The sequence below is a fragment of the Thermobia domestica genome, chromosome 2, assembly GCF_964235325.1.
Source record: "Thermobia domestica chromosome 2, izTheDome1.hap1.1, whole genome shotgun sequence".
NCBI classification, from domain to species: Eukaryota; Metazoa; Arthropoda; class Insecta; order Zygentoma; family Lepismatidae; genus Thermobia; species Thermobia domestica.
This window is the reverse complement of record NC_137455.1, coordinates 162,811,625-162,839,140: the sequence shown is the minus strand read 5'-3', so window position 1 is coordinate 162,839,140 and position 27,516 is coordinate 162,811,625. Positions and strand designations below refer to the sequence as shown.

Here is a 27,516-nt window from a genome sequence, read left to right as displayed (position 1 = left end):
TTTGGTTAATTTTGAAAAGAAATAAATCTAGAATCAAGTAGGTGAAAATGTTACCAGTTATATAAGCTATTTTTATATTACAAAATAGCACTTAAAATTCAATATAAATTTGAATTATTCCTTATTAATTGTGCCGTACTTTATTGGTGTAAAGTGAAGTGAATATAATAAACACAGTGACACTTGCGCACCTGGAGCCCGGCCCAGGTTTTACGTAAGGATCTCAAATGATCTCTAAAAAAAAAAAAAAAAATATATATATCCAAAAGTACGCATAATTGGTATGCAAAGTTGTGACATTAGGATCAGAGGTGAATGTAATAAACTGATATACTGTAGTGAGTATAGTAAAAAAATACAAGTAATTCTGAATGAAAAATTAATGTAATTGAATTTTCTACATAAATTTTATAAAGTCTTTGGTGAAAGTTCCAGTTTTCCATTTCTGATACAAAGTCAAGTAAGTAGAAAAAGATATACATTTTTTAAATTTTTTTACTTGATTATGTAGCCTGTTTTATAATGTTCAAGTTACTTTCTACTACAAAGTACTACAAAGTTTGTAGTTCTAAATAGCAATTTCTAATATTACAGTGCTGCAACACCAGAACTGGATTTTTGAAAATATAATTTTAATTTCCTCTTTCCAAGTGATTTAAGTAGCTTTAAGATTCTTTAATAGTGTCCTTGTGGCCATTTCCAACACAATTAAAAATATGTATATAAAATGGTAAAAATTGTACTTACAAACAGTTATTGTAAGTAGTGCAATTTTTATCATTTTATATGTTTTTAACTGTGACTTCAGTGGTTGAAAATTTCTGCACGTGACCAAAATCCAGCACAAAACTGACACTGAATTAATTTATCTAAACACTAGCAGCGTTCACCCCGCTTCGCTGCGGTCACCCCGGAACGCAATAAACTTTGTTACTTAGATAATTTTTACTTTTTCGCTTTCAAATTGCAGTAAATGTTAACATTATAGCGCCTGTCATTTATGTTAACCCGCCGAGTGACACGGTCATGCGGGTTGCATATAAATACGTTTATTTTTATACCTATGATGAACTAACAAAGGATTTGTACGTTATGGACACTTGAATGGTCAATTATCTCAAGACACTGGTAATTAAAAATTAAAGTGATATGATAAAAACCATCTAGGGTCCAAATCCTAATAACCCCCCAAAAATGAAAGAAATTGGTTCAGCCGTATTAGCGTGATGAGCTAACAAAGGATTTGTGCGTTCTCTTTTATATAATAGACTAGCAACGTTCACCCCGCTTCGCTGCGGTCACCCCGGAACGCAATAAACTTTGTTACTTAGATAATTTTTACTTTTTCGCTTTCAAATTGCAGTAAATGTTAACATTATAGCGCCTGTCATTTATGTTAACCCGCCGAGTGACACGGTCATGCGGGTTGCATATAAATACGTTTATTTTTATACCTATGATGAACTAACAAAGGATTTGTACGTTATGGACACTTGAATGGTCAATTATCTCAAGACACTGGTAATTAAAAATTAAAGTGATATGATAAAAACCATCTAGGGTCCAAATCCTAATAACCCCCCAAAAATGAAAGAAATTGGTTCAGCCGTATTAGCGTGATGAGCTAACAAAGGATTTGTGCGTTCTCTTTTATATAATAGATGTAAACCAAGATGCTTCTCGTAGATGGAAATTTCACTCTCATGAAACTGTTTACACCTGCATTATATTCTTCTTCTTCTTCTTCTTCTTCTTCTTCTTATTATTATTATTATTATTATTATTATTATTATTATTATTATTATTATTATTATTCAACAAAACTAAATTATTGTTACATTACGAACATATATTCGTATTATCTTATCTATGTTACATTTCCGTGTCTATTTTCAAGATAGCTGTTTGCCTCCCCAAGCTGAAATATACTGCCGATGCCACCGATGATGTATCGTCTTTGACCGCTTATTTAGGTTCTATAACAGGTATTTAAGCCGTGTTTTTTTTATTATTCAAGTCAAGAATTGGCCAAAGAACACCCCAGATGCATTTTGAAATCGGATAGTCAATTTGGCGGCGCCAAGTGAGGGCACAAGGGCATGACTTTTTTTTATTTTTTCTTAAGGCAAATTTCAAAAATTTTTCACGCCTTCAGGTTTTAAGATATTAGGTTGAAACTTTGCATACTAATTATGTGTACCTTTGGATATTTCTCAGTTTTTTTTTTTTTTTTTGAGATCCTTACGTAAAACCTGGACCGGGCTCGAGGGGCGCAAGTGTTTTGAGTAAAAAAGTCCGGTTTTACGCGATTTTTCAGGTTCAAGTGTACGATATGGATTTGTAAGTAGTACCGTTTTAAAGGGCTCGTTATACTTAAGAAAATGACGTTTGAATCATGATTTTAGGCCAAACAGTAATGACGCAGTAAAATGTTATACGGTAAAACCTGCCTGCAACGGACCCTTTATTAAACGGAAAACTGTCTTAAAGGGAAATATTTCATGGTCCCATGGATTTTGGAGTAAAAGACTTGTAAAAGTCCCTTCATTAAGCGGAAACTGTGTTATGCGGACAACGGAAAGCAAAATAAACCTTTAACGGAAAATTCTGAGTTGCAGACTACATCGTTTAGAAAATTTTTAAACGTCCTGTGAGAGGGTAAACATATACTGTCTGCGATAAATACTTCGTTCTTTTGTTAAATATTTATGGGCAGTGTTGACCTTCGTCAATCACTACTCATATTCAGCTCCCACAATTTTTCGCTAGTCCTACGTAGCATGTCAGCTGTCAGTCTTCTTTGTAGGCGTACTTCTGTTCCGCTTGTGTAGCAACTAGCGACAGCCAACAAAAATGAGAAGAAAACTAACAAAACAAAGTTCTGGAAAAAAGGAATTGAGGTAAAGCAGAAGTTATATATCTCTATCACGTGTCGTGAAAACAAGGAGGAAAGAGTTCAGAGGACTTTCAACATTCCAGAGAAAGCTTTTCTGTGTCCTGAAGTATACCGCAGCCAAGTAGTAGCAATGTATGCAAAAAATCCTGCTTGACTATTTTGAAAAATAAAGGAAAGTGTGCATAGCATATTTTGTGTTTATTTTAAGTTTTTTTTGGGTATTAATCCGTAGAAGGAAAAAGTACTGTAATTGAACAAGTTGCGTACATCAATACATTTTCTCATTATGTCCGTTATAAGCATATATATTTTTTAACGGAAAGTTCTATCTCCATTAAGCGGAAACCTGTCTTTAACGGAAATTTTTGCGAGTCCCGCTCGATTCCGCTGAAGACAGGTTTCACTGTATTTTTTATGATTGTGTGATTAGGCTCTTCTGATTAGTGGTTGAGTTGGTGGGAGATGATTGGTTTGACTAACTTGGAATCCTGTGTCTCTGTTAAGGTTCGTTTTTTCTTGCGTGATTGCAACAGCTTCTTCTATCCTTCTATCCCAAAATTTTGAGCATTTTGCTATTATTTTAGTATCTGTGAATAATACTAAAAATATACACATGAAGTATATATTCCACGCATTCTATTACCCCCATCATATTTGCCTGAAGATGAGGACAATGTCAGCTCTCGAAACGGTGCAAGATACAACAGTATTTATGTGGCTGCTAACCCGAGAAGACCTGTTTGCAATACGTCACCAGGAAAGCTTCAATGGATACTATACTACCAATCAGTTTAATTTCTTACCACCTTATGTTTTAAAATTGCTCACTTTACCCCAGGCCCGTATCCAAGGGGGGTCTAGGGAGGCCGCCCCCTAAATTTTTACTGCCCATCCCTAAAATTTTCACTATAGGCTTGCAAATGAACTATAATATGGTTAGATCGGTTCCCCCTAACTTCTACCGGGCCCTCCTACAGTTTTGGGCTGGCTACCGACTTGCTTTACCCTCCTCACCTGTTAGGATTTACTTTTTTAGGTAAATTTTAGACTTTCACTCAAACAGCTACTGCTTCCTTATTATTTGTCATAGGATCATGGTTCATACCTCGTTTTTCTTTCAGAATAGAGCATACTTTCCAATGGTACCACTCGCTTGTCCGTATTGTACACCAGAAACGGAAAAAATCTGGAAAAACCGGAAAATTTTTCGAAAACTTTTTTTTTCGAAATTTTTGCGCCTCTCCGGCCCGAGCCTGGGTTCATGTAGAGATCTGAATTTTAAAAAAAATGCTCTGTTATGTACACTCATGTCTAAAATGATTGTCGCATATCTCTAACTGTCTTTCTGTAACAACATAATTTGATAATGATTTTGCAGAATATTTTTTAACACTGATACTATGTTTATAATCGGGAAATGTATATTTGTGTTAAATGTCATAGGAAAAGAATTATAAATACGAAAATTAGAACGAGTAAAACAAAATGTTGCTAAATGGACAAGAAAGTTTTATTTTCGTTTTATTGTTCTTATTTACTGCTCTTTTGACATGAAATTTGCCACCTTCATGTCTTCGCCGATTATACATATACTAACAATATAAGAAATACCGGGCGAATTCGTTATCAAATTATATTCCTACAACAACATATTTATAGACATGCGACAATAATTTTAGACATGAGTGTACATAATACGTGTGCAAAATTTCAATCTTGTATCTTGAAAACTGAGGTCGGGAGAAATTTTTGAAACTCTGAAGGCGACCCATTTTTTCATATACATATATATACAGTATATTCCACTCATTCTATTGCCCCATCATATTTACCTGAAGATAAGGACAATGTCAGTCCTCGAAACGTTGCAAGATAGAATAGTATTTACCTGGCTGCCAACACGAGAAAACCTATTTGCAGATAGTATAGTGTTTCAAAAGAGATGTTTGAATTCTTCTTCTTCTTCTTCTTCTTCTTCTTCTTCTTCTTCTTCTTGTTATTATTATTATTATCAAAAGAAGAAGAAGAAGATCTCTTCTTAAACACTTCTGAATATTTCTGCCAGTAGACATGTTTTCAAGCTTATTTATTTGACATAGACTGATTTAATAAAGTAAAGATAAGGTACTAGTTTTTGTCCCTTCCTAATCAAAAACGTATACGGGAAACTGGCAATTAGAGAAAAAATAAAGGAACAGACTAACAAGTAAGGTACTATACATACAAAGTTGAGTAACTATGATGTTGTTACATGAATACAACGCCAATTAATATTTCTCCAATACAACGTACTCTGACTTCTAAATAGTCTTAAACACAAATAAATATGATATGTATTATAACGAATATTTTATTGATACATTCTTAGTATTTAAAAAAATTATACCAGAAAAAAACGATTCTTTCAGTGAAATATTCAAGTATAATTCATTTCAGAGAACAACTTGCTATTATCATCTTGTTTTCTTTCCTTTTCTGCTAAATTATAAATTAATATAACATTTCAATGTTAGACAAGTTTCGTTGCCTCTCTTTTGTTTGGGGGCGAAAGTCCAATCGACAATTGTGAATAGGGCAAACGGTATATTGAAAATATGAAAATATGGTGCGGTCGTTCAACCAGGTTATTAATTGTCAGTTGTTCTTGTACTTGTGGAATATTAAATAATTCGTGATCTTTACGATATTGAATTTCCGGATCGAATTATGTTAAGTAGTATTGTGTGCTAATAAATAATAGATGAATTGAGAGAAGCATTCTTTATCTTTATGTTATGTATTTCAATTATTGTCAGTTGGTTTCTTCATGTATAGGTTCATTTTAGTGGAATAGGGATAAGTCTATAGGCCGCTAGTCTTTTCTTGGAAGATGCAGAGGCCCTAATGTGTACACTTCATTTAAAATATGATTATACTAACATCCTTTAGAGCATTTTGTCTACTACAATGGACACTATCATCTAAATAGTAAAATTTATATCCCATAAGCATTATTTCATCACCTGGCCGTTATTTGTACTCTGATGATATTATTAGCCACACAGTCAATTAACATTCGTCCAACACAGTGCACTATGGCTTCCTACACATGTGTAGTATTTAACACTAATGTGTTCTTTACTCTGGATTTTAAATTTCTTTTCGTTTTGTCTATGTAACTCTCTTGACAGCTGCATTTTATTTCATACATACCCGATTTTTCATTGGGATCTGTATAATAACTCTTAAATTGGGTGATGTTCTTTGGTTTTAAAACTGTACATAGACCGTATTATGTGTAAATTTTATTTAATGCAGTTGTCAATCTCGGAAAAATAGGTAATCCTATCCATCTTTTACCCTTCATGTCGGTTTCAGGTTTATCGAAACTTATATTCCTTTTAACCCGATTATACCAATTATTTAATAATGAAGCTGGGTATCCGTTCAGACTACCCAGTTTCATCAGGTATTCAATCTCCGTCTGTAAATCTGTTTTTAAGGAAGTAAGACGTATGGGTCGCAAAAAGAAATTCTTCCAAATATTTGCTTTGTTACCTGCTGAATGTGCAGATTTATAATGAATGTACTGCGTACCTGCTGTTGGCTTGTGGTGGACCGTAGTAATGAATTTGTTGTTATACCTTCTTATATTGAAGTCTAGATACGTAAGATTGCCGTCCTTCTCTTTCTCAACCGTGAATTTCAAATTCTTATTTAATTCTTTTAATAAGTAATCCAGTTGTGAATCGTCCTTGTACAGGAAAAGTAAATCGTCAACATATCTATAATATCGTACCGAGCCAAGTTTCCATTCTTTCAAGATTCTGCTTTTAACCATATGAAGTACAAGATTAGCTAACAATGGTGATAATAGCTTTCCCATAGCCAAACCTTCGACTCGGTGATATATATTGCCTTCGAATGAGAAAATATTGTATTTTGGACAACATTCAAGAAGGTTAAGAATTTCATTCACTTCTGGAGTACCAAGGTTTTTACTGTACAGGATGTTAGTAACCGATTCATAAACTAATTGCGAAGGAAGAGACGGATACATGTCAACTACATCTATTGATGCAATTTTTATGTTATTTGCGTTAACTAAATTACAAATTTGTTGTTTGACCTCAAAACTGTTTTTTACGCAATAAGTGAGGCCAATATTCAAACACTTAAAATAATTCACAAGCCATTTAGCTTATTTACACGTGGGATGGCGCTGACCTGATATAATAAGCCTAATAGAAACTTCTGCCTTATATAATAGGTAATCCGGAATCAGATATTTTAAGAGCAGTTCTTGTTAAATCATCTAAAATTAAGGATGTGGTTATGGTCTTGTTGGTATGAGCTATGACTTTTTACAAGGGATTAGACTCCAATCTGACAAAAGCACTTCCTTGCCCTTTGTCAAAGATTTTTCCCTGTACATATCTTTTGGGATAATGACGTATTTATTCCCTTTATCTGCCTTAATACACCAGTTCTTGAATAGTGTTCTGAAAAACAGTTCTTGAAATCTTTCATGAGTCTATTGTAAAAATTCTTTTTATTTTTTGCTTTGCGAGAAGAAGAGTATTTTAACCTGTATGTATAGCGGCTATACAGTCAGATCTGAATTGTTGCCTCAAATTTTGGTCTAACTTTTTAGCACCTATTTCAACGGATGCAATGAATTCCCCTATTGGAGGTTTGTTCAGATTGGAGCTATACCTAAGACATTTAATTTAGTTTCCACATACTGATGTTCATTTGTTATATATTTTATATGTTTAAATGTTCATTTGTTACACCAATATGTACAACTATATGACTTCAGATATAAATCCAAGTAGCCTGTATTAAAGTTTAATTTTATCAAATTCAATTGTATCAAATTGCATAAAATGCTTTTAATTTATACACATACTGCAAACAAAATGACATGGATATGAGTCCGATATTACCTGTATTGTATTGAAGTGATATGTTTAATCTCTTGAATTGTTATAAAGAGATCTTGAAGCTGGCGGCAGATATATTTTACTTAAAGTACATAGTCTCAAAAATCATATCAAAACACAAAATACCCAAAAATAAAACTACTTTAAAGCGGAAGTAAAAAAATGTAGTACAGATGAGTAAAAAGCTATGCTAGTTATCCAGCAGCCATGTTCGAAGAATTCACCTCATGTATTTTTTCAGACGCAATGTTATATTGGGATGCATATCTATAATAAAACGTCTGCCTAGGAAACACATTGTTCGAGTTACTGTTGCTTAATATTTCCCGTGAAGTTCTCCTATTTTGCACCGAAAAGTAAGTTTGAATATGAGGAAAAGTTAATTTAATCGAATATATATATATATATATATATATATATATATATATATATATATATATATATATATATATATATAACAAGGAGGAGAAGGAACAACCTTTTTCAAATTATGTGCAGATATTAAGACTCAATTTGTCTTCAAGAGACTATTAATTAGATATTTCTCTTAAGATTTTCGTTTTAAAACGAAAATTTAAAAGTAATTTGGACAAAAATCTGCTCAACATTTTAAACTAAAGCATGTACAGAGACAAATGATGCTTAAGTTTAGATTCTCATCTAGAACTGGTACTAGTGTTGAAGTTCTAATGCTGATAAGTATCATGTATAACTAATCAAATTTAGTATAGTTAAAAACTTGAATCTGTAGAAATCAAAGTAAATTAAAAGCAAAAGAGAAATGTTTACCTCAATGAAAAACGTTAGGAAAATTAATCCTACAGTTGACATCGGAGGAAGAATATGTTTCAATTGACCAGTCAGTAACACCCTAACAGAGTTTATAACAATAGCAATAATTCCCATCAATTCCATTGCATCCTAGAAATACATTAATTTTTATATTAATTTTTGTTTTTATAGACATGAAGTAAATGAATAAAAACATTATATATAATTTAAATTTAAATTGGTAAGTGTCTTTAATATGTAGGTAATTATAGATTTTACCTATCAAAATTGCAAGTTATTCTTCACGAAAAGCAATACTTGAGAATCCAAAATATCCAAGCAGTACAACTAATGGTTAATTTAATATCTAAATAGCGATAGCACAAACTTGCAGTTATTATTACCATCAATAATATACTTGTGTGAAAAGTGACATATACAATGCTAATTGAATTCAGTAAAGCAAATAATTACTTTTCCTATTCTATATTGCAGTATTTTTTTCTGTATCTGTAGATAGTCTTCGACTACAATCCCACTTTAACGTGAGCAAATCTCGATGAACTGGTTGCAAATTTTAACTTGAAATCAGTCTAAAAAGTTTCATGAAGTGAGATCTTCAATTGTTTCCGAATTCAAGAAAGCAATTGAGTTAGGATATATGTGTGTGTGTTTGCTTAGTTTTGGTTGATAGTATACTTTTGCAAGAGGCTTACAATATTTTACATATTATTCCACAAAATTATTGTTTCTCCAGAAGAGCGTATATTTAAACTGCACGAGAGCTTTTAATAAGTTAGCTGAGTTTCTAAAGCTACATAAAACATTTTGTGTTCAAACCACAACTTTTTAACTTTTTAGTAAATAAGTGTTATTACTTTGTAAATGTATTTGACACGAAGACAATTTATAATTTTCCTCCTGTATTAATTACGTTATAGACATATTGTGTGTGTGTGTGTATTTGTCTATTTTAAACATAATTCTATTTTATTAGGTATATCTGTACCATAAGGTTTTGCTCGAGCATGTATACTATTTTGTAATTATTGATAACAGTATGCATACCCAAGAAAAACCTCAATTGTATGAAAAACAGGCTCGTAAGTAAATAAATAGCCCGAAATTGATATACTGTATCAGTGTGTCTACCAAGCAAACATAATCAAATTCCCTGACTTTCTCTGACAAAATTATAATTTTCCCTGACTCTGTCATTCTTATTTTCTTAGTATAACTCATGAAAAATAACATATTTAAAGTGAACTGTAAGTTTTCATCATTATTTATATGCTTATACAATATTCTACAAACGTTCAAACGAACCAATTCATTTACCTGTAATTTATGACTATTTTAGTGGCATTCCTTCACCCCTCACAGCCTGGGAAAGATTTTCCCCTGACACACAATGAAATTCCCTGACTTTCCCTGACATTTTCCCTGGCTCTGCAAATTTCCTGACTTTCCCTAACTTCCCTGACTTTCCCTGACTGGTAGACACCCTGTGTATATTTGATAGTTTTTGTTCAAAAGCTAGTTTTGACGAAGTTTGCCATTTGAAAATAACTGGACTGAGAAACTATATAAAGTGGTTGGGTTTTGTAACTGCTAGTTTTAAAGTGTATGTACAATGAACCCATTAGTGACTGTATAGATATATAACAAGATATTGTTGTCGAATATCTTTCACTAACTCATTAAATTATGAAATCAAATATTACATCACTGAAATTAATTTATTACTTAGGATTTATCGAAAGTTTTAATTAAATTATTCCATCGTGTAAAACTAATCTTCAGTGTAACATATACCAAAAACACCAAAATAATATTTCTTATCATTCTACTTACAGATTTCTGTAATTCCTGAACTTTCATAATTCCAAGCTTTCGACTCTTTCCTGGAGTCTTGATCACGGAGATTAAAAACAGGAAGAAAAAGAATAGAACATCATAGTATAAAAGGAAATGACTTCCTAAGAGAAGAGCTGTGTTGTTTAAAAAAAAAATGTTCAGTGCGTTAGCGGACTCCAGCTGAGGGGAAGCGAATTAAAATATCACGGAGTAAATCTGCGCGCCTTTCCTGTTTCTTGTTGGAATGTTGCCAACTCATGTTCTTTTTATTGTCATGAAAATTTGTAATTATCGCTTCCCATTTATCACTCAACCATCTCTTGCCTAGATTTAATTTTGTTTTATTAAATGAATAAGTAAATTTTCAAACACCCGTGTCTCTACTTCATTTCTAGCTCCAAATAAAATTTTTGAATTTTTTACCCTGTGTTGCATTTCTTTTAAATCTTTCAATAAACCTGACACCGGATTTTCCGCTTTTGAATCCTTAATATGCTCCTTTACTCGGACATTTAAATTTCTTTTCGGTTTGCCTCTACAACTCTCTTGGCAACTACATTTTATTTCGTAAATACCCGATTTTTCATTGGGATTAGTGTCCCCATGCTGTAAGCGTCGGTTGACTACCATGGGCAACTAGCGACATTTCGCCAAAAATTGGCAGCTCCACAGCGACGCTCCGCAGTGGCCCCACTTCCGTTTTGAAAAGTATACTACCAGCGCCCACGATCAGCAGAGACGCGACGGAACACCAATGAATCACAAAATTACTCCCCCCTTCCAAATACGTTAAATCGCCTACATCCGTAATTTGTTACAATAAGGAGTGTCTCAAAAACACTTAAAAAAAAAAAACGCGCCCCAGGGTGGGCGCGAACCATCAACCTTATGACTACTAGCCGCGTGATTTTCCGACTTCACCACGGAGACGATGAAGAAAAGGTTGCTTGTACAGCGATCAATCGTTGAAGTCTTTTCAATTTGGCTAATCAGAATGCTCCTTTAACCGTGTATATTCGACGATAACCGTATGGGATAAGATAAAATTCATTTGCCATGTAATTGTATAACAAAATGATACGCGTCTATTTCTTTTATTTCATAGTTCTCCCATATTCATTTTCTAATGATCGGCGATAGTTGCCATCGAAATTCATACAAGTATACGCAATCATCTCAAGATTTTTCACTTCATGATGTAGAGGCAGGGGTTACTCTTGACCCCCGGATCAATACTTTTTAGACTATCTAACATAAGTGCCCTAAAATATATATTCCATCTCTTTCCTAGTCTCTACTAAAACAGGAAGTAATAAAAATCTACTGCAATTCCGGATTATATTTTAATTAAGAAAATATTACGCCATATAAACCAAACTGCTTTACTTGCTGTACACTGCTACTTATTTTATTATATGAACAGTTTAATTTGAAGATTTCTTTACTTTTTCTTTCTCAATGTTGTTTTGTTCACCAAAATTGTTACATATTTCATATTAAGTCTCAATGCTTCTTGAAATCAAAATTGTTGGCACATTCTATTCTTGTTTTAATATTAAATTGTGTGGGTATATTGAACTAATATGGGTATAACGTCTAAATTAGGGATGGCCAATTCCAGAATTTTTAGTTTCCGGTATCCGGAAAGTAAAATCGAAAAATTTTGGAATTTGGAAAATCTCCGGAAGAATTCCGGTCTCGGAAGAATTCCTGATTTCGGAAAAGTTCCGATCTTGGAAAATTTCAGATTTTTTGAATTTCGGAATTTTCTAAATTCCAGATTTTTTCAATTTTCGGGATTTATCTGAATTCCAGAATTTTTCCGAATTTCGGAATTTTTTCGATTTCTTGAATTTTTTCGAAATTTGGAAAGTGAAATTTCTTTTCCGCAATACAAATTCCGAAAAATTTTAGCCATTCCTAGTTTAAATTTACATTATTGCGATATGTACACTATGCAATATGAGAAAATCGTCTTAATTTACAGCTCTCGTATCCAAATTTGAAATTTTGATGTTTGCATTAAATTGTTAGTGTGAAAGAATTATGTGTATCATTAGTATGTAGTAGAAAGTGTTAACATTGTATATAAAATAATACATATACATTTTTTACATCTGTCATATGGCAAGCTGTTATACAATAAGCATACACGACATAAATGGCAATTTATTATTCTTCCGTGTTAAATGAACCAAAACAAATTGAAACAAATCGTATGTGAATACTCATTAAAATTATAGTTTACGATTTATACATCGTAAATTATTGATTTAAAGTTGATTCCATCACGATATTTAGAGATCAAGAAAGACTACGGCATAAGCGGCTACAATTGGTAAGTGATAGTATGCTTATCTCGTAACAAGAAAATTACAGTTTCTAGTTCCAATTTTGATTTTCCTATATTCTGATTGAGTTTCTTCATGAGGATATGTTGCAAAGACTCTACTTTAACAAGAATAACCAGTTGAGATTCCTTCCCTTGCCTATCTCTAAACATAATAGATCTAGAGACATTTAATTTAAACGTTTATTTAAAATGACTACCATACCTGCCAGGTTCCTATATTGGCAACTCTTACTCCGAAAGGGCGTTGGAAAATATAACACAATTTAAAGGCACCATGTCGGATTTGAATTATGTTTTTCATCAAAGCAAATAAAGCAGCTAAGGGAAACACTGGCGAATAGAATGCCACAAAGCCAAACTGAATGAATGTTTCCAAGTGGTCGTTGAACGATCCTGTATACTAAAGAGAATAAATATAATTATTTTTTAATTATTTAGACTATAGTACAATTCCTTGTTTAAACAGCAGTAAGATTTTATATGTTACATATATATTTAAATTACTACGAGATAAGTTACTATTTTAAAAATAAACTTATTTTTAGTGCAAAATGGATTGGTGCTGCAAGTTGGAAAGAAATAAGAGCATTACAATGATCTTCAAAGATATGAGCTACAATATGCAATGGGCAATCACAATAAATTTCGGCTTATATAAAAAATTAAAAATATACCTTTCACTTCGACTTAGTAAAAAAAAAAAGTTTTAGGCTAAGAAATGAAAAGAAAAATAAGGTTCCTTTTAATAGTCGATTAACCTATTCATAATAAGTTTAAAACTCTCATAACATAAATCACAAATCAATATAAAGCCGACTCAGAGGCTCGGAACTTTCCCTGAGTTCATCATTAGGATATGAAAGTGAAACATTAAACTAAAGATTTCATTTCATTACAAATCGAAACAGAAACACCTATGGTTTATGTAAATTTAGCTGTAAAAAGAATTGAAAATCCAATTGGAGAAACCATCCAGTGACTCAATCACTTGTGAATTGAGTGAATTTTGAAAAGATGGTTTTATTATTCATTTAAATATATTACGTACATGAAATCAATTAACTGAAGCACTACGAGGATATAAACGATCGTGATCTGAGCTTCGCTAATAATATTGTTTTGGATTTCACACGAAAGGCATGGAACATGAAAATATAATTTCTCTTAGGGAACATTGTGTTACCATCTCATTCTGCGTTTCAGGCTTGGCTGAAAACCATGCTTCGTAATAGTGTGATATGAAGATGATCTGTCTAACTTATATTATTAATTTTTCTGAATTGGAAATAGATATTTTAAATTTTCTTGAGTTCCCGTTCCCGTTTCCCGTTCCCGAATTTATTTCTTTGATTTCCACTAACTTTCTAGAATCTGTAACACTCTAAGTGTTTTTTCCAATTGTATAATTATTGCCATGCTGATTTTTAGTTTAATATTATAACTAGACATCAAATATCCATACTTACTTTAGGCAATACATCTTCAAGTTCTGATTGAACAAGGTTTCTCTCTGTGTGACTTCCAATAAGAAGATTATAGTTTGATTCCTGGGTGCTATTTTCGGGAGGTGCGGAAGGACGAAATAAATTCTTTATGTACGGTATTGCAACTTTTCTGATACTACCACATACTTGTTTTATGATAAGGAATACTGCTATTTGCTGAAACAATATGTAAATAACGGTTTGTTAGTAGCGGCTTTATGTCACTAGAATATTTTTGAACTCATATTCTTATATATTATATATCAAAATATATTTATTACTTAGTCAATTGTTTGTTGTGGCAAAGTAAAAACTACTTGTGTTTAATCATAACTACTGCGGAGCACACATACACGCAATAACCTGCACGTACAGTGTATAACGTTTTGCTCAAACACTTCTATTTTCTTTATAGATTCGAAATTTTCGAGTTTCAACAGTTTCAAGACCTAATAACAAATGAATATTCTTGTTTATATTAACATAAAACAAATTAAAATAAAAAAAGAGACAAAGCGTCTGATTTTCTTCCGTGAGTAACACTAGAAAAATGAATATCGAAGAGTAATTTGCAATTTGTGGAGAGAATTTTACAGCTTATTAAAACTTCCTTCTAAGAAAAATACTTATTTCTATCATGAAATTGGTATACGTATTTAATTCAATTCAATTTATTGTATCTTTGGATCATATACATGATATTGGATTTGTCAATTAGCAAGCATAATTACATGTTTCTGCTGCCAGAATTATAAAACTCATCAAGAGTATAAAAAAGTTCTTTAGAAGATACACTTTAAGTAATTTCTTGAATTTAACCATATATTATTATTATTATTATTATTATTATTATTATTATTATTATTATTATTATTATTATTATTATTATTATTATTATTATTATTATTATTACGGCGGATGATTTCTTAATTGTATTTGTTATACCTTTTTGATACATGTTACTTCTATATTGATCAATGTAAAAATAATTTCTTCTAAACATATTATATGTATGTACATCTTTATTTAATTCGAAATCTTCAAAGTTACGCTTTGTTCATACTATTAGGACATATACTGTTATCTGGGTTTCTCTTTGGCGCTTAACAAAGCAGACAAAAATATTTACAGGGCGTAGCTTAAATGTTGCCTCGTTCAAGAGACTTCTGGTACATCTCGACTTCAGCCGATAGCTTGGTTTACTTCAAGCGATCGAATCTCACTTCGAGAAAACACGAAGTGCATAGGATTCTTTAATAGAGAATCATGTACTGTCAATAACTCAGAAGTGGTAGAGCAAGTATAATTGGCGTTGCGAGAGATGGGCAATCGCTGCACTGATATTTCAGAATTGCTCCTTTATATAGTATGTACTCTAACATACAAAAGTAATTTTCGTCCTCTCTTTATGACATTTACTGGCAGTATTTCAGAAACTAAATTCAACACATCGATTGAATCGATTTATTAGTACAATAAACAAAGAATTGCAAAAGAGCGAAGTGACTATTGACCACTCGGCTAAGGTCGCCAACAATTTTCTCAATTTTGAACCTATACCCGAATCACAATCAATTCGCATATAAATTCAGTTCTGGTCATGAATTCTTTGGGGTATTCAAAAATAGTCACAGAATCAAGCTGTTCTAGGGTTTTTTACCGATTGGTGGCAAGATTTGCAAAAATTACCAAACAATCAAAATTGTAGTAGGCTATTTGGAGCTTCAGGGACAATTCTCAATATTATCGAGAATTGCCGAGAGTTGAAGTCCGTGGATCACAATTCGGTAAAATTCTTGATGGACGAACTTGCTAGCTGGTGTAAAAAATCTATTTCAGGAAAAGGGGAAAAATTGAAATAAATTTCAAAATTATACTATTTTGCCCGGAAAAACGGGAAAATCTAAGTACTCCTCGAATGATACTAATATTGATGCTAATAGTTATAATCTGGGCTTTCAAAGGGGATCACGTATGTCTCAGATTGTTTCTCCCACTAAAATTGATAAAAATTTACAGAAAATGTTAAAATTATCGTTAAACTTTGGGTTTTCGAGAAACTGAACTAAAAATGTATATTACGTTTTATAGATGCAAGAAACGACAATTTCGTTAGCTTCCTATTTTGTGGCTTGTCTACTAAAGAACCGTAGACCAAATCCACACAACATAGTTTGATTTTACAGCTAATCTTACTTTTTGCTCACATTACCTGTATTTTACCTCACGCGAATATATCGCTCATTATAACATTGCCAGCAAATGCGACCAGAGTCATTGGAGAAAACATCTGGCCCACCTGGTCGACTATGTGACAAACAAAAAACTAAGTTTTCTCAAAAAATGATTAAATTTGAAAAAGCTATATCTTGGCCAGAAATTATCCTAAATTCTCTTTCTTCGGCGAGGAAGAAGATTACGTGATTTCGGTTTTGTTATTTCTAAACTCTATAACATGGTTGTATTTTCACCTGTCTTATTGTCTTTTAGAATTGTTCGCGAATTGTATTATTGTACAGTCTGTCAGGAAATTAAACGTACACCTGTTTTTTGAGTTTGGCATTCCTGCGATCCAGCTATGGAGAATATGAGAATTAAATCAATCAAATGTTTACTGAGGGGCAAGAAGAAAAGTCTAATCTGAATAAGACATTGCAGAGGGGCACAAGCTATGAATACGAATAGTGCATAGTGTAAATAAAGGACGGCACTGAAAGAGAAAGTCAGAAACAGCTGCTAAACGGAGAAAAAAGAGTAAAAATTGTCGAAGTGGGAACATAAAATACAAATACAAGCAAATACGCCGACAACTAAACGTTTACCAAGCAATGATCTTGGTGTAGTGGTTAACGTGCTGGTTTACAAATGCAAAGGACGTCAGTTCGAATCCCCTACAAGGAGATTTTTTTAAAATTTTTGTTAATAATGCATACAGCTCATGAGAGATGGTAAAAAAGGTCGTATTTAGTCTTTCGTAGCAATTATTATTGGTAATGTTTAGTACTGATAACACTTTTTGTCTTTGCGTATTGCTTTTATTCTTGTCTTCATTTCGAAAGAGAAGAATATCCAAACAAATGCCACCAAAATTCCTCTTATTAGAATGTAAACACCATTTGCAATTAGTAAAGAATAAAAATTGAACGTTCCGACGTAGCTGCAAAAAGTAAACAAAAAATGTAAGTGGAGAAGTTCGAGCCTATACTCATGGACATTAAAAACAAAATCACTACATGCTTTAAGCCACTCGACGTTGAGTACTGGGAAGCTTGTGTTTAGGTTAGGCTGGTCAATACGTTTTGAAAAAGAGAGCCGGTTTAGCTCTGACGCAGCACGGGTGCAAGAAGGGTGCGAGGAACTTTTACCGATCATCACCCTCTGAGACAAAAACCATTTTCAGTTCGAAAGTTTCTCTCTCTGTGTGTGTCTATCTATCTATCTGTGTATATATATAACGCTTTTTGTGAATTCCATAACCACCGTAATTTTCAGCGGATTGAGACCAAACGTGGCACAAATATTAATTGTTGAAATATCTTGAGCGAGTTTGTTAGCCAGAATAATCAGATGAAAATGTTCAAAATGGCGGCCCTTGAAACTTTTAAAAAGTTCCAAGGGAACTAAATTTCGCTCATAAATGGGTATTCACAATGTTTGAGTGATTTTTCTTCTTTTATTGAAATATTTGTGTGCAGGGACTTATCCTGTTTTATTGAAATATTGGACTCGATTAATCACCTAAAGTCGGTTCATGTCCTTTCGCTACGGTCAGGCTTTTTTTCCAGGAGGGGACATTTTTTTTGGAACAAGAGAATTGTTGATGATGATATGAAGTTACACATTGAAAGTGAAGTAACTTGTAAAACGTGTTATTTGAAAGAATAATATAATAAATGTGCTTTCCCCTAACACAGAGAACTGTAAATCATGTATTTCAAGTTCGGGAGCTTGAATGGCGAGAAGTGTTACTTGATTTGCTTTTTAGTAACACATTGCATAGCAAATAGTAGTAGGCAACATTAGTTATTGTGCGAAATATACGGACGAGTTACCTAGTAATATTTAATAATATTATTATTATTATCAACAGCGTCTTTTCATTACGTGTGCACGTTTGACATGAAACCAAAGAGAAGATCCATTATTCGTAGAAAGAATAAGAATAGACAGTTACTTTAACTGCGAAGGACGATGAAAAATACTAAGAGTGACTACCTGTAGCGAAAAGAAACAATACTTTCTCTCAAATGGATAAAAAATCGAGCGAACATAGATTCGAACTCCGGTGGTTGGCGCGAAAAGCCAGTGCTTCGTCCACTCACCCACTGTGTCGTTAGGAATTACAACCACTGCATTAACAGCTATCACTTTCATGGATTGTATACTATGATCACGTGTTCCTTCTTTGCTGGAATGCGACAATGTTCTTACATGTAGTAGTTAAACCTACATGCTATGTAATACTTGAGGTATTTAGACCTACATGCTCTCCATATAATGTAATAAAGAGTCATGCTGGGAATAAGAAACAGAACATTGATTGGACAAAACGGAAACTATTGGCATCAGAAGAAATATTTATCTACAAGGCATGCGCAGTAACATAATTCAGAATAGTTACTGTTTAGTTCACTAAACGAAGAAAGAGGTATAGAAAGCTAACATGTCGCGTCAACGAGATCGACCAGAGTTGACAGAGGCGGAAGCAGATGTGTAGTAATACAACAACTTTGGTTAAATTGATAATTCGTTCTGTATCCTGTAATAGATCGTATCACAACTTTACGGGAGAGCAGAGAAAGACTTACTAATCCTACAATATAGAAAGCTTTACTAACCCGATCATATAGACAAAGAATGGATGTAACTGTGAGTACTACAACTTGGATTTAACGAAAGCCGTTTAGATTTTCAGTAGTTTGCAGGGTTGTATATTCACTAAAGGATAAGACACAATACAGTTCCTCATACCTCAGATTCCAGTAGCTAGATACATGCAATTTCTGGTTAGATAATGAAACTGCTGTCGGATTTTAATACATGACGTATTGCAGGATACAAAATGCTTTGTATTACTTTTTGTTTGTAGACAATTGTTAGTTTAGCGTTCTGAAGGGTTGTGTGTAAACTACGCATGGCCAATTCCGGAATTTTTACTTTCCGGACTTCCGAAAGTAAAACCGGACAAATTCCGGAATTCGCAAAATTCTGGAAGTGGAAAAATATCGGATTTTGGAAAATTCCGGAATTCGGAAAAAATCCGGAATTTAGAAATTTGTGACTTCGTAAACATTCCGGAATTAGGAAAACTCCGGAATCTTTCCGAATTTCGGGATTTTTCTGAATTTCGGAACTTTCTAAATTCTGGATTCTGTCCGAATTCCGGAATTTTGTCTGAATTCTGGAATTTTTACGTTCCATAATTTTCCGAAATCCGGAAAGTGGAATTTCCGCTTACGAAAAATGAATTTCTCTCGGTTAATGTGTATCGTGGCGGACATAAGTCTTTGACCAGGTAATGGCGACTGCTTTGAAACAAATGCAGAGTTTGAGAATTAAATCTGTCATATCTGTAGTTTCGTGTGGAGAAGAAACAAACTTGTGAACGAAAGGTTTAAGAACAACTCGTGTAATTAATATAAACTTTGTCGGAGATTATTTACTTATATCATCATAAAAGAAACACGAAATAGGTTTTGAATCGAAGAAATATAACATACAACTTTGAAAACGGAGGCAAAGAAACGTAACGTAACCAGACTAAAGACGACTCTTTTACCGGGTAGTGATAGCGGTTCAGTGTTCAAAGCGCTTGACCAGTAATCTGAAGGTTCTTGGTGCGAATCGACGTCGAGCATTCTTTTTTACTTTTGGATTTTTGATGACGATTTACTGGCGATGACATACGTTTTACTATATTTAGGTACTTGAATACTCGGATGTTTCAATACTTGAACTATCAAATCTTCAGGAATAATAATAGTAATAATAATAATAATAATAATTATTATGTCGTAGAAGATTAAAAGCTAGGAGCTAATTATCGCTCAGGTCATACCAATACTAACATAAACGTGACATTTGGAAAGAATATTTCAGTTTTGTTTATTATTGCCCACGAGAAGAGGAATTTCTCATCTCGTTTCTAAAACAAACAAAATAGCATGGGAATTAACATTTTACATTCGAGACGGGACAAGTCTATCTCAAATTATCATCTCGGTTCGGAGATGAGAATCGAGACGAGACGAAAAGTATCGTAAACATTTCTCGTCTTTCTCGATTCTCGAAATAGTGTATGTCCATTCTTTAAGTAACAATTGCTCTGTAGACTGAATCTTATAAGCTATTTTGTTACTTTATATTTCAGAGCTCATTGAATTATGGTCGGTGTAAGTATTTTTGTGGGAAAGCTTTTATAATTACGTCTGCATATCCTAAAATTAGTTTATCAAATGCCTTACTGTTGCGTGATATTCAGTTATTTTTATTAGTTATTTTCCTTAAAACATACAGTAGAATACTTTCTACATGAAACTTTAGTGGAACGCTTTAGTTTAAAATGTGGGTAGTTGCAGAGGTGTGTCTTGAAGGTACGGAACACCTTCCCCGAAATCTCTACTTTTAAGTAAGTTTTGCCAAATGTTACGGCAAGTTTAAAACTTTTAATACCATTATTATTATTATTATTATTATTATTATTATTATTATTATTATTATTATTATTATTATTATTATTATTATTATTATTATTATTATTATTACTGAAGTATTGTGAAATCAATGGTTCACACTGTTCCATCCAGCTCCTGCCTAGTAGGCATTGCGATGGACAAACACCGTGTGTGTAGGTTTTCTATGGGTTCCGCTTCCTCCCACTTTCTTTATTCCAAAATTTCTTTCATTCTCATCATCGACGTCTTCTGTAGCTTAGCCGGCATAACCATTACTTAAAAACAAATTTTCTTATGGCTCTTGTGAGTTCAGTAGCCCTACTTTCTACATGAAATTTGCCTGCAAATATTCCGTTTAACATTCCTGACACTTCCTATTAAAACAGACCCTGACACTTCTCTCCAATCTAGACAATTTTGTAACTTCTGCCTAACGCTAGGTGCGATTTTATAGATTTTAATACAATCTGTGCTCATACAGAATTTATCTTTTATATTATTATTATTATTATTATTATTATTATTATTATTATTATTATTATTATTATTATTATTATTATTATTATTATTATTATTAATAAATATTTGAAACCTCAATATTACGTCCTATTAAAATGCAAATAAGCATACTGAAGTTAAGAAAAATGAAAAGACATTTTTGGACCCTCTATAAGGATGAATTGCATTATAAGAGATACTTTGAAAGGAAAAGAAGGAGAGAAAGGTGTCAGCTCCTGGACAATACGACAATCGAACCTTCGGATGAATTAACAGAAACTAAGTAAAATTTGTCTTCATTACAATACATAGTAACGCCCTTTCTGTGGGTAAAAGACTTTGGATTATGTATGCGTTATATTGATATTTTATCAAAATACGCATACATATATATAAAAAACAATAGTTCCTATTTACAAATTTTGGTTGTACAGATATATGGAACGTTATCCATATATCTGGTTGAACAGCAGACTCATAATACTTTAAGCTAAAACAAAACCATTACATATCGTTTGAACTTTTCCAAAATATATATTCTGATATTCTGAAAAGTGTCAATATAGTGTGTGTTTTCAAATAAAACTGAAGCAAATTACGGTTCGTTTTCTGAAATAAATGGACACATTCTGTTTCAAGCTTAAACCGAACCCAAACCAGTTAACCGAGTTTTGAGTCAATGAAAACGACCCACGACCAATTGACCCACCACCCATCGTAATCCGCTCTGACCCACGACTCACCTCGCACCATGACCCAGTCTGGCCCACCACTCACCATGACCCACTCCGACCTACCACCCACCATGAACCACTGACCCACCAAAACACATCGCCATCAACTCTGGCATTATCCACGAGCTCTTTTCTACCGACTAAAGAGTTTACACTGATAATAAAACCAGGTTGTGAAATTGTAACAAATCGGAGTTTGAATTTCTAGGGTCAATCGCTCAAGCACCGCTCTGTTACAATAATGGTGGATCTGACCTTTACGATATAAATTAGTAAAGTGTTTGTCATGGGTAAAATTCGACGAATTTCAATTATAATTGTCTATTTATTTCTTTGTTGAATTATCGATACTTTTCCTTGGAAAAACGGATGAAATTTTTAAAGTCCCAAATCAAGGTTAATAGACCAATGTACAAAAACGTACATTACAAATTTTATGTCTGTTTTTTCTCACAACTTTATGGGTTGATTGCCCTGTGCTCTAAGAGCTTCATATAATAAACAAGCTTCAGCAATTATTATAATAGAAAGCGCATGGTTAAGCATATATGGATATATGATACGAAGCGCTGTATTGTTTGTTTCTCAACTACGAGTAATATCGATCGTTTTCGATTATTTTTACAAACTAACCCACTATCACCATATGTAGAAAGTGTCGCCCCTCCCCATAAAGGAGAAGTTTAAAAATGCTAGAAGACGTTCTGTTCATTTTCAATAAAGAGTTATTTCAGCTCCGTAAGTTGAACGGCTTGTGAGATACCTAATTTTTTCGCAAAAATTCGTATCCCTACTATCCCTTAGGAAATTATTATCATGAAACCAATATGGTAACATCGCAGTTTGGATTAAGGTCTACTAAATACCAAACTTCATTTCATTTGACTGCCATTTGGCCGTTATGATTAGGCACACATAGTTACATTCAATTTTTTATATAATAATTTACATATTACAGTGATTCAAAAATGTATTTTTTCCAGTAGTTAGCTAATCTAAAATCTCACAGGCTGTGTCTCGAAAGCCAAGTAGTAGTATAATTCCTATTGGTCTTATTACAATTACAAATATTAATATCCAAAAACGCTTCATGTTTTATTTTTTTACTTAAGGATACTCATCTTAGGTAAGTAAACAGAAATAAATGAAAAGGGAAGTGGAGGCCTTGGAAGTACAACGTAGAAAATTCACCAATGTTCAGAAGCATACTTTTAAATCATGATCGACCCTACTCATAGGAGCTAAACACGGGATTCTGGTTAGTTGAAATTATCAGTTTCTCGCCACACGTACCATGAATATAGGAGAAATCAAATGGTTGTTACTGGTGGTCTTCGTGGGCGAGTGTACTAGCGCAATGAACTAGTAATTATAATTGCCTTTGGTGTGGGTTCAAACCAGGGCCAAGAATTTTTTAAAATTTTTATAAAAAAATAATACCCCAAAAAGTGATTTACTTACCTTACCAGTTTTGCTATACGATTCCAGTAGTAAGAGTAGTAGAGTAGTAGTAGTAGTAGGAATGGGTTAGAAGCCCCGTGAGGTTCGTTTTGTTCCACCTTGACTGCCATGATATAAATTTAACCTCAACTGCTGCTTCAATGTTCTTCTTCCTCAATTCCAACAAAGTGACAATTTTTTTCTGTTGCTGCTATAATACACAATACATACACCAGAAGGTTTGGACAATCGCAAACTGCAACCAATCAGAAACGTGCTTTAGTTTCTATGGCTAGGGTCAAGGGTGAAGAAAAATATGCTGTTCAAAAGATGCTGTCTACAGTGCAGTGACCAGAGTTGGTCGGTGGGTTAGATTAGATCATGGTGGGTGGTGGATCGCAGTGGGTCATGATGGGTGGTGGGTCACAGTGTGGATCACATGCTGTTAACCCACGACCCACGGACCCACTCAGAAAACTCGACCCACTTGACCCACCGACCCACTGACCAACTCCAACTATGGTGGAACCTGTCTAGTACCTAGATCATAGTTGATGTTATTATTGTCTCATGAAATCAACTGCTATTATGTAGTTCAAATTTGGAGATAAAACCCCTTTAGTCCGCTCTTTCCACCATGCATATAGGGTATTAATGAACTAGACCGACAAACTGTAAGAGATGATTCCTCACATCAAAATAAGTAAAAATTTCCTATGGACTTGTGGGAAAAATTGCTTAGTTTCAGAGCTATTGCTGTCTAAAATCGCGAAAAAAAGACAAATTTTAAGAGGCCCTATTTCGAATTCGAGAAATCGTGGAGTGGCACTTCTTATCAGTGTAAAGGATGTCATGCCTGCGAAATCCAAAAGTGCATATTTCATTAATGTTCAATGGGTGTGATGAATATTTCCTGCAGGGTGAAATTCCAAGACATGCCATCAACCAATTTTGAGACATGCTCTGACTTTTTGATTGGTACAAAGTAGGCAAACGATATGCCTTGGCAGCCGTAACACGAAATCCTTTGGCGTGAGGTCGGAACTGTTAAGAATCGTCAATAGCATGGTCCCTCGTACTCGAAAAAAAGAATGCTGCGATTTTTTCTTTCACGCTTATAAGTGAAGAAAACGTGAAATATACCGAGACGAAATACATCGCATCACACGTTATTCCGAACACCAAAAAAACTGGAGCTGCAGGTTCCTAACACTTCAGACTTACTTCCGAAGCACTGGATGTCGATGGTTGTCAAGGCTTACCTCCTGTCTACTTTGAACCTGTCATTGAAATCAAGGTATATCTGAAAACTCTATTGAAAGGATATTTGAGAAGTATACCCTGCACGGAATACTATGCACACCCATTGAAAATTGATGTAATATGCATTTTTTGGATTGTGTATGCGTAACTCCCTTTACGCTGATAAGGACTACAATCAACAGTTTCTGAAATTCGAAGTAGGACCTGTTGAAATTTAGCTTTATCGCGATTTTGAACAGCCCTGGCTCTGAAACTATGGACTTTTCGCCCATAGGTCCATATGATCTTTTTCTCCTTTTTTCATGTGAAGAATCACCTCTTACAATATATATAGGGTGTTTCAAAACAACAAAGACAACGTTTGGGGGTGATTCCTGACATCTATATAACACAAAAGTATAGACCAACCTGGGTGCACAAATGCTTCTTTTCGTTTCGAAGTTATAGGCTGCCTAAAACAAGAAAAAATGAACGTTAATAGGCCCAAAGCTCCAAAACTATAAGACAAATTTTAGACACATTTACGGTGGTGTCCCGAGAAAACCCACGAGCACGATGATGTCCATCTCAAGCTTACTTGGCTTGGAAACGAACTTACTTACCTTGATTTCAGACTAAAAATTTCATCCGTTTTTTCACTGAAAAGTATCGATAATTCAACAAGGAAATAATTAGACCGTGGTAATTTACTTGAAATTCATAGTAATTTTACCCGTGACAAACACTTTACCATTTTATATCGTAAAGGTCAGATCCACCATTATTGTAACAGAGCTGTGCTTGAGTGATTGGCCTTAGAAATTCAAACTCCGATTAGTTAGAATTTCACAACCTGGTTTTATTATAAGTGTAAACTCTTTAGTCGTAGAGAAGAGGCCATGGATCAAGTGTCAGAGTTGATGATAATGGGTTTTGGTGGGTCAGTGGATCATGGTGGGTGGCGGGTCGAAGTGGTTCATGGTAGGTAGTGGGTCAGAGTGGGTCACGGTGGATGATGGGTCATGGTGGATCGTGGGTCAGAGTGCGTCTGTGGGTGGTGGGTAAGTCGGTCGTGGGTCATAGTGGGTCGTGGGTCAAATTTTCATTGACCCACGACTCGGTTGACTGGTTTGGGTTCGGTTTAAGCTTGAAACAGAATGTGTCCATTTATTTCAGAAAACGAACCGTAATTTGCTTCAGTTTTATTTGAAAACACACACTATATTGACACTTTTCAGAATATCAGAATATATATTTTGGAAAAGTTCAAACGATATGTAATGGTTTCGTTTTAGTTTAAGGTATTATGAGTCTGCTGTTTCACTTTTAAATGGAATTACGATTCCCCATGTTTTTCCTTCTACATATTTTTGTAAAAACACGTTAATGAGCAATAGAGAATACAATTGTTTTTCGGTTCGGATTGGTTTGGGTCAACAGCTTGAAAATGTAATCTTTACTTTTAATGTCCCACGATTACGCCTGTTATGTTGAGGAAGACAGTGATTAAACCAAGTGAATTATGATGTACGAATTGGTGGAATGAGAAAGTGGGAGTGTTCCGAGAAAACCCACGAGCACGACGTTGTTCGTCTCAAGCTTACTTGCCTTTGGAACGAACCACGTACCCCACCCATCAGATAGTTTAGTAGGCGGGGTCTCACTTTCGATTCCTGGTGGGAGAGCTTTTGAAATATTAAATGTCCTCGATGTATCTGTGTTCGTGTCCCTGTCGTTCAATGTTACTGAGAATAACTGTAAAACGAGAATAATCGAATATAATAGAGATAAGGTACGGGGACACTTTCGGTGAATCAGAAAAAAAGAGTAGTTTCGGGCTCCACGTTAAGGATTCGAATTATTCTTAAGATCACTTTTTACTTCATGTTCTTGCGTGTTTGTAAGTCTTTTTTTAATATAAATTTTAATTCTTCGGACTATAATATTTTATCATGACCGAAATCAGTGTTTCACCTTTAATAAAATATTGGAATCCTAAACGTGTGCAATTTGCTACATAGACGCGTGTGTCTTGACTCTTACTTAACACAGCAGTCTAACGGTAGTGGCTTGAGCACTCGTTTCGTAACTTAGGGGTCCTCGAATCGATACCCTGTAAGGAAATTAAGAAAATTTTTTATCATTTACAATGTTGATGTTTCTGACGTATATTAACATGAAAAATAGTCAATTTCACTCGTTCTTACAAGTTAGAGTTGAAACGACTTCCTTCACAAGGGAAAATACTGACAACATGACGTCACAGTCTACAATCTTGATTCGTACTCTCTGAAACCTTAGCGTGTTTAAGAAACAATTCACGAATACATAAAGTATGAGTCATAAATGTGTGTGGAACATTTTTTTTTCATTGTGGATTTGTTTCTAAGTTCTTAAACTCTTACTAGAAATAATAATAATATTTTCGTTCGCTATTTCCAACACGTTTCATATATCTGTTCAACCAAAATTTGTAAATAGGAACTATTGTTTATACATATACATATACATACATACATACATACATATATATATATATATATATATATATATATATATATATATATATATATATATATATATATATATATATATATATATATATGTATGTATGTATGCATATTTTGATAAAATATCAATAT

General features: G+C 33.6%; 1 protein-coding gene across 7 annotated transcripts in view; it reads right to left on the bottom strand.

The window, feature by feature from the left end:
- Window positions 1-27,516, bottom strand: part of LOC145676909 (anoctamin-10-like) — a 199,170-nt gene that overhangs the window by 9,224 nt on the left and 162,430 nt on the right. For 6 of the 7 annotated variants that reach the window (XM_081747688.1, XM_081747679.1, XM_081747696.1 and 3 more), the window contains 3 exons: window positions 14,269-14,463; window positions 13,005-13,202; window positions 8,611-8,742 (listed from right to left, as the gene is read on the bottom strand). In XM_081747688.1, the coding sequence (XP_081603814.1) occupies window positions 8,611-8,742; window positions 13,005-13,202; window positions 14,269-14,463 (525 nt within the window). Of the gene's footprint in view, window positions 1-8,610; window positions 8,743-13,004; window positions 13,203-14,268; window positions 14,464-23,810; window positions 23,889-27,516 lie in introns of those variants that run through there. The other variant, XM_081747699.1, reaches the window with a different exon arrangement.